This window comes from Leptosomus discolor, chromosome 5 (genome assembly GCF_034619465.1).
Source record: "Leptosomus discolor isolate bLepDis1 chromosome 5, bLepDis1.hap2, whole genome shotgun sequence".
Classification (NCBI taxonomy): Eukaryota; Metazoa; Chordata; class Aves; order Leptosomiformes; family Leptosomidae; genus Leptosomus; species Leptosomus discolor.
This window is the reverse complement of record NC_141395.1, coordinates 22,909,396-22,918,437: the sequence shown is the minus strand read 5'-3', so window position 1 is coordinate 22,918,437 and position 9,042 is coordinate 22,909,396. Positions and strand designations below refer to the sequence as shown.

Below are 9,042 nucleotides of genomic sequence, written 5' to 3'. Positions count from 1 at the left end.
AAAAATTAATTGTCTTAAAGTGGAAAACATGCTGTGGCTTAGATCTAAGTTTATAACCACTTTATATATATATATATATATATGTATATATATATATAATTATATATGTATTTATTTATACTGTACATATATACTGTGCAGAGTTCTTAATTTGCTATTTTAGTACTTATTAATTTCCTGCTGACTACAATAAACAAGACCAATGTAAGAGTCAATAGTACTTCAACTTCAAGATAATACGTTTTCCCTCAGTAGTATGATCTATCAATACATATATGTTTCAGTAGCCTATAGTTGTTTTGTTTAAGGATGTCTTAGAGGAGGCTGGAACTTACAGAAAGAATTTCCTTAAAACATGTTCTGCAGAACTGGGTTAAAAAAATAGCCAGTGCTGGAAAACAGTGAATTAGAGAAACAAGTAATTCAACCACTGTACTACAGCTCCTGCCCCAGTCTCTCTATTTCCTCAATGAGGAAGTCAATGTCAGACTTAGTTGCTGCTGGGTTTGAGATGACCATTCGGAAAAAGTTGACTTTATCGCCCTGAGGCTGATATCCAACCATGGTAGTACCTGACTCCATCATCAGTGCTTTGATTTTCGGTGCCACCTTTATCATTTAATAAAAAAGAGAAGAGAAAGAGAGAAAGAGAGAGAGAGAGAGAGAAGAGTAATTAAAATTTCTTATCCTTTCTTTGTATGTCACAACATTGCTTAATTTGGAAAAAAAAAAATTAACAGATCAGAAAGGCGCTAGTTTTTATAAAAATATCTATAACAAAAAGCTTGAAAAACTAAATAGGCAGGATTGAATATTTAAAGGAAATTGACAACAATAATATCCATCTTTTTGATTAATAGACTAATAGCATCCTAGAGTATTCGCTATGTAATAATTTTATATATTAAATGTACATGTAATTTCTTTGTGCTGAAGATTTTGTAATAAATAAATGTTTTCTGTCTTTTTATGAAAACCTACTCCAGAATCACCTTTCTGAGGGTAACTGATATTTTCCATGGGAATATCATGTATTCTCAAAGTCATTTTCTTGTGATGGGGGGGAGGGGGAACAACGATGGAAATTTTTCAAAAGTGCCTATGTCATAAAGAGTATTTTCTGTCAGCATAGGCCATGGAAACCTTCCAGTAGTTTCCAGTTCCAGTGCAGTACTGTGCATTAACTGCAGTCTCACTTCCTCACTTTAATTTACAAGGAATAATGTTCTGACAGTCTTAATATTTGGTATTGACTGAGCCCAGTTTCTCCATCCAGACCTTCTTTCTCCTGCTCTACTCTCTGCCAGCCAAGGTCAGATGTCTGGCTTTTTTACTGTTTTGTAGGATGCTTTATAATGTCCTCTAACATTTAACAGGGTCAAGTCAAACATTTCATCCTTCTTATCAGTCTTATCTGTCTTCCTCTTTTCTCTTTTTTTGCAATTTCTTTATCTAACCTGACAGTGGGTTGACCCAGGAGTTTCTGTTCTCTTCTCTTTCCCCAGTGTGATGCAGACATAAAATCCTCTACAAAACCTCCCAAGTTCGCCCGTTCTTCTCCCTTCTCAAACATAAAAACCCCTACAATTCATTTTGACAACTATAAAATCATTCTTTTGTCTCCTGAATATATTTAATTCCACTTATGTCTGTCTAAAATGATACTACAAAATTAAATTAATGTATTTCACCTCCCTCATGTCCTAAGTAACACGTTACTTTCACTGGTGGTGCCTCTGCAATGCCTTCACTTCCTTCTATCATTTCTTTAACTAAATTTATCCCAAAGTCCTCCAAAGGATATTCATTTTCAGTAAAATGCATTAATGCATGACTAACCAAGTACATTTAAAATAAAAGTAAAGACTTGAGAAGATATACAGGTTTCCATGTCCTTTACCTGTCCCAGCATTTTCAAGTAATTACCCTTCTGTTTCTCCTGCTGATACACTGTCCTATTCAAACGGGACTGGGATGTCTTTGGGCCTAACTACTTTTTAAAGATTCATAACACTTTTGGGAGCACAGAAGTGATACAAAATAAATGAACGTGGTCTGTATCTGCTTCTATAGGAGAAACGTGACTTCAACCTCAGTATACATAGGAGCTGAAGGTGAACCAATATCAAGGCCATAATAATCAATTGGAGAACTGATGTCCCAAAATTTGGAACATGTGTCAACACACAGATATGTTATTTTTAATAAACAGAATACTTTGGGTTCAAAGAACAGACTATAGTTTCACATTTAACAAAAAACACATACCCTGTGTAGCTTTTCTCTTCTTTCATCACAATCTGGCATGCCCCTGAGACTTGGCGGAATATACCAAAAACATACATTTGTATGCTCTGGCTGCAAAAAAGAACCAAAGACATACATCAACAAACAAAATAATACAGATCAGTCACACGCTAAAGGATAACCAGTAGCATATTTTAGCACAGACATGAAAGACGAAATATAGTACTGACTTTCCTGGTTCTGCATGTTAAAACAAAATAAATGTATTACAGTACTGCTGGTTTCATCTGCTGTCTTAGGTGCCCTATACATTGTCCTGTTTACAATGTTTTAGGGCACTAATAAGAGCAAATGCTTTTCACCTTCATTCAGTTTTATGAGGAACTGTTTTCCAGGATCACAGCAAGGGCAACCCAATTTTCCTTTTCTTAGTAAATGGAGAGACAAAGCGTATTTGTTATCCTATCAACCGAGAGCTTATGCAATGGCACTAGCAACAGATCATACTGCAAAAATAGTAGATTCTCAGTTATGTATGTTATAATGTGGAATCTCAGAATGAGTAGACTATATTAAGGTAGTCTTCATGCCCTAAGTGGAGTAGTCCTCTGTAGAAGAGGAGAGAATTATTTATTTAAATCTGACATTTATAGTACAAAATCACATGCATTTGGCCAATAAAACACCCAGAGGCTAATAGTCATGCCATTCTTTAGAAAATAAGAGCAATTTTGCATAGCTGGTTTGAAGAACTGTGAGAAGTGCGAAGACTGTTTTCAAAATTCCATACAGTTTTGGGTCCTACACACAGCTTAAATGAAAGAAAACTTACCTCCCCTTCAAAAACCATCTCAAATTCTTCTCTGTTTTTTATTTTAGTGTAGAGATATTCTGCCAGCTCTAAGCATTTGTTGATCTGATTTTCAAATCCTACTGTACCCTGTTTTAAAAAGAAAGTTAGTATTAATTATATGGTCATTTTCCCTCCTCTGATGAAATCACCTTTTCATACAGCCTTCACTCTTAAACATTTTCAGTCAGAAAATATATAGCAGTATTATTTCTTGTAATTTAAAAGTAAAGTTAACCAACAATACAAAAGTGGCTAAACATGGCCAACTGTAATCACTATTTGGTTTTGGTTTCATTTTAAGATAATTTATTATGATAATAACATGGGCTTTTTGTATTTTAATAGATTATTTTTAGCTCTTTTTTTTTTTTTTTTTCAGTTTCCAAAAATATTAGGAGCATTAAGTCTTGGCTTCCCAGCTCTTGCTAAAGACTAGGAACATGGAATGGGAACTCAGTTGAAAGGGTAAGAGTTGGGAAGTAATTTATTTCCTCTGACCCATTTGCTAGAAATTTGCATTTAAAAAAAGTCAGCAAGCAAAGCCTGCAATATATTTGTTAAAAGCGATTTGCCTACCCACTGATCTTTTCTCATGTCTAGTTTGTTTTTAAAGATAATAATCCAAGAAAAAGTGGGTAAATGTTCATAACAAAATAAGAAAAAAACAAGTTCTGGATTTTTTTTGTAAACTACATTTTGTACACGAATGAAGAAGTATGAAAGGCAAGTACACTCTTACATTATTGCATATTTAGGGTAAGTTCTTTGTACTGAATAAAATGACTGAAGGTAAAGTCACAAGAATACTTCTGGACCTAGGATGTATATTTCTAATGAGGAAAAGAATATGATCACTCATGGTGGCTAATGCTCAAGGAAAAGTTTCCATAGCTCCTAATATTTTGTTTTCTTAACATTTTTGTAACACAATCATGCAATCCGCTAGAAACAAGTTCTGTCCAACACCTCAGAGAACTCAGGTTCAAGAAACCTCAATTTGTCTCAAGACCAAACAGAAATCCAAAGTAACAAATTTCTGGAGAAATGTAAATTCTAGATATACAGATCAATTTAGCAACTTTAATCTATATTATTTTTAAAGAATCACATCCACAAATACCCTACTTCTAAATTTTAAATATGACCCACATCCATTATGGGTGGGGGGTTTTTTTCTTTGTTGTGAAGTGCTCTACTACTTTAGTGAGGTCAGTTTAACAGGTGACTATAGCAGCAGAGGTAGAATCAGCATGCTGGTTTTAACAAAATGTATTTGGTTGGTATTTAGAAAGACATTCGGTGAACGCTTTGATGGTGTCTGTAGTCAGCACTTGTAATTAGAACCACAAACAATATACTTCAAAGTTGCTAATCACAGTCCGATTCTAATGTGTCATAACCAGTTTCACATTGCTGGATTACAGTGCCAAAATGATTTATTTTACAGGAAAAATTGAGTCTGAACCAAAATATATTTAGCCTTGTAATCAACTTATGCTGATTAATAAAGTAATTGTTGTAAGTATTTTGTGTCAAAGTGTTGTGTTTCTTCTTCTGAATTACTTTTTGAAATAAACAATGACAATTCTACAATCTGTTAAAAGTAACTGTATATCTAAAGTTCTGTTACTTTCTTCCCTCAGTCTTCAATATTGAGGAAATCTGCATGAAAACATCTTTTATCATCACAGGTTATTTACTATTGCTGTTTAGCTCTTACCCAAAGTGAAAATTGTTTAATGATTTTTCATTTTACCATCAGATTTGACTTCAGTTTTATTAAAAAAAGATTAGTCTGTGGACAGGTTACCCAACTGAATTCCCATTTTGTCAGCAGAAAATCAAGAAGAATAGAATAAGACAACTGCAGATAAAGAAATAAAAATGAAATGTATTTTCTTGGCTACATGGACCCCCATCTAACGAACACATAAGATTGTATGTGAGCCCATGCTTAAATTCAGCCATCCAGGCATACCACAGTAGTACCAAGGAACCAACTGTTAAATCACCAGTTGGACAAATCTTCTTAAGAAAAAGGCTTTGTTTTCGAAGTTGCTTATAAAATCTATGCATTGGAACATGATGCTCAAAGGACCCTTGTAAGTCATCAAGTCTACTCTGCTGCTACTGCAAGTAATCTGTCATAAAATACATATGTAAGTGTATAGAATCACAACAAAAGACCATTTCAGTGTCCTGCTCTCACCGATTTTACCGCAGGACTCATCTAGTGACTTAAATCTTTCTTCTAATTTCCAGCTGAATTTATTGATGCTAACATTGTTCTACGACTGAAATGACTCTCTTCTGACTTAATACTCAGATACCTGTGTGTTTAGAGATCATAATTACACAAATATTTGTTAAAAAAAAAGTGTTCCATTACATGAGTCTTATAAATTAAATAAATACATTTCTGATTTTTGAGCTGAACTTTTATTGTTTACCTTTGCCTTCCACATCAACCAGAATTTGAAAATGTCCACATGTCGACCACACTGTATTGCCTTATCTCCAGTGTCATAGGATACATCATACTGTTTGTCTTGCTGGAAGAGATAGCCTGCACACATTTGATTGCAGCCTTGAAGTATACCCTGCAATGAAAAACAGGAACTTGTGATTGATATGGCATATGTGCATACGAAACTGTATGCGTTTATAATATATTACAAATGTATTTCAAATATATACAAAAGAATTGTTCTTTAATGGGCCAAATTATAAAATACTGACCTTGTTTTGTAAACCTGAGCCACAAAAATAATTTCACAACCTAAGGAGGTTCTCTTAGAAGTCCCTGAATAGTCATATGGTTTTACACACTCACACACACACACCTGAAAAAACATTCTCAGATTAATTTGGATTCTTAGTGTTTGATACTAATTTTGTCCTCTTCATTTTGTAAGGCTATGTTCTTAAGACTTAAAATTTTATGTGTGAAATTACACACTGGAATAAAGCTGTGGTCTCCTAGTGCAGCAGATAGTACAGAAAATGAAGGGAAAAAGAAAAGTAATTGAAGGCTTCAACTTTACATATTGTTCAGTTTTATGGCAGTTAACTTCAGTGATAAATATAAGTACAGATTACCTTTTTTGCTTACAAATAACTATGGTCCACAGACCAATGAAAACCTACAGATTACTGGTAAACATCTCTGAAGGAAACAGAGGAGCAAATTCTTTTATGTTACACAGAAGTCTTACACATGTGACATTTCTGAAACAGTTTGTGTCTCCTTTAGAGTTTATTAGTGGTTCTCTGAAGAGGCTCAAAGACAGTGGGGTATTTGATAACTGCAAAAACATCTATCAAAGTTCTCACATAGAGAATTAAAAAAATTGCCAATCCTGCAATAGTTAGTACAGTAAGCATGCATGCCACTGAACAGTGGCTAGTGCTTCCCTCCAATAGATGTCAAAGTGTTTTATAAATGGAAATAAATGCTGCAGTCTTCAGTTTAGATGTGGGTCACCTGGAAGAGCAATGACAGACCTAGGACTGGAACACACATCTCCTTCATCCCAGTTCTATGCACAGGGACCACTTTTTCAGCTAACCTTTTCCAGTGGCAAGTGACATGCCAGAGATTAGTAGACAACAGTGTTAGTCCTACCCACAGATGATATGACTTTTTTTATCATCTCAGGAAAATACATATTGCTTAAAAGATTTTAAGACACTGGCCTTGCTTTCATTGATGACAATGAAGAATCTAGAAGAAAGCCCTGAAAATATATATGCAGTCATAATAAAAGCAGCATGTTTTCTTTTCAACAGAATTGAGAAACTTTTAAACCACTGTGTAAGGTAAAAAACTTGCTTTTTATTTAAGCAGTTTAGACTGTGACCAATTACTAAGACCAAGGGTGTATGTCCAGTATATAACAGAATCAACGGGGCAGATGCTCAGATGGATTATATGAGCATGGCTCTGGTGCTGTTATTAGCATACACAAAGATTCAACAGCTAAAGATCTGACCCGTATTGTCTGCAGCTTTAACAAAAAACAAACAAACAAAAAGCCAGAAAAGAAAAAACAACTTCCTAAACACAATGTAAATCCACACAACTATTCCTTCCAAAAGAAGTTTTGAAATTAAACGGATTCTGCACTACCCTCTTAAAAAGTAGGGCTTGCTATTTACTTGGGGTTTTTTTCAAGTGTTTAATTATTAAATATAAGGCAGACCTTCTCCCGGACGAGAATGGCAGAACATTGTAACAACACTCCCATCATCTTGTGTGGATTCCAAGTGACTGAGTTGGCTCTGCAAAAAAATTACACATTCAGATAGGTCTGAAAAACAGAAACTTAACCTGAAGCAGTCACCTTTGTTTTCTGCTTTCAGCTGGAAATGCATGGAGTTTTGACCATGATGATTTCACTATGGAGATTATTACTCTCTCAACTGTCTTCTTTCCCAGCTATACCATCCAGGAAAGGAATTTTTCTTTAACATTGCGCTGTCAGACTCCTGATTAGTTTATATTATTACTAATACCAGCTAATTAGTGTCAGACTATGCTGATTAGCTGATATAGTAACTTCATCCCCAGAAGACTGCACTTCTAGAAACAGCACTAATAAAATTAACATAAATGGTTTGACTGGTTATATTGATTCAAGGTACTGATTGCGTGAGGGGGTGTCACAGAATTAAGAGAATAATATGAATTCTGGGAGAATACAGTTATTTACTGAAAAGCTGCTGGAAAAGTAGAAAGCAAAGGAAAAGACATACCTCATGCTTATCTGCTTTTCCAGTTAGAGCCACAAGAGGCCTTTTCTGTACTACCTTGTCAAGCCCATGGGCTATCAAAAGGCCATAAAACTTCACATCACAATCCTACCATTCTGTATGTAAAACTTAAAACTTTTTACGTGTAAACATAGGCGGATGCACAAAATCATCATTTACTAGCCAAACAGATGAGATGTGCTGTATTTTTAACATACTGTCCTACACAGTTTAATGATGACACTAAAATAGATGTGCCAACATTGCACATCCATTGACCTCTTCACCCTAAGTAGTTAATTACCAAATGTCCCCTTGATTCACTGCGTGTTCCAGAGAAGGAAAGTGTACAATCATATTTTGCAGACAATGCATGTGTTCTTACAATGTGGTTGAAGCAAAATTCAAAGATATTTCCTCCTTTTCTACACAGGAAAAGACACAGAGGACACAGACACAGTTCCTCTATTTTGAGCAACATGACGACTCCTCCGCCTCAGTCTGAGTACCACTAACTCCATGAAGATTCCAAATAGGACTCCAGCCTTTGTCTGTGCTAGGTTAGACTGTAGCACCCCTCAGACAAAAGAACAGTGCAGCCTGTGCTATACCTGGGGAGCTGCACATCCCTCTAAAATCTCCTGCTTAGGCAGTGCAAACCAGCAGATACATAGCTCAGACTTAGGAGGCAGTTACCTTTTAAAAAACTTCAAGACTAGTTCAAATGGAGTAGTCAAGAAACAGGAATTTATATAACAGCTCATTTCCTTTTGAGAGTGCTATGGTTTCAGTTTAGCACATTTATTTAATTTTCAGGTTTCCAAACAAGTACAATTTCAAGTCATTTTCACAAGGAGCATTAGGTTTATTTTAACACGAAGATGTCACTCCACCCTGTGCAGCCAGCCAGACGGAGGCTATCCTACCACAGGCAATCCCAGCCCTATACCGTGGCAGCACGCCAGTCCTTACACGCCCGTGTCCCTAAGGAAGCCAAGGCTGGCCTGAGTGTTAGCAATAGACCCCAGCTGGGGCCTGTGACAGGCAATTACGCAGTACTCATGGCCCCATCCCATGTTTGAAGACTCATACAGCTGAGTAGGAAAGAAGCAATATCATGCTTCGTGGCCTGCTGCTTTTTGTATTTGCAGATTAATTGAGGGTGTTAATTAGTACCTCTGGGTTGACCC

The 9,042-nt window shown here is 35.6% G+C and overlaps 1 protein-coding gene across 4 annotated transcripts in view; it reads right to left on the bottom strand.

The window, feature by feature from the left end:
• Positions 1 to 435: 435 nt before the first annotated feature.
• Positions 436 to 9,042, bottom strand: part of GAD1 (glutamate decarboxylase 1) — a 29,583-nt gene continuing 20,976 nt past the window's right edge. For 3 of the 4 annotated variants that reach the window (XM_086466257.1, XM_086466260.1, XM_086466261.1), the window contains 5 exons: positions 7,303 to 7,381; positions 5,551 to 5,700; positions 3,080 to 3,187; positions 2,269 to 2,358; positions 436 to 609 (listed from right to left, as the gene is read on the bottom strand). In XM_086466257.1, the coding sequence (XP_086322383.1) occupies positions 436 to 609; positions 2,269 to 2,358; positions 3,080 to 3,187; positions 5,551 to 5,700; positions 7,303 to 7,381 (601 nt within the window). The remainder of the gene's footprint in view (positions 610 to 2,268; positions 2,359 to 3,079; positions 3,188 to 5,550; positions 5,701 to 7,302; positions 7,382 to 9,042) is intronic. The other variant, XM_086466259.1, reaches the window with a different exon arrangement.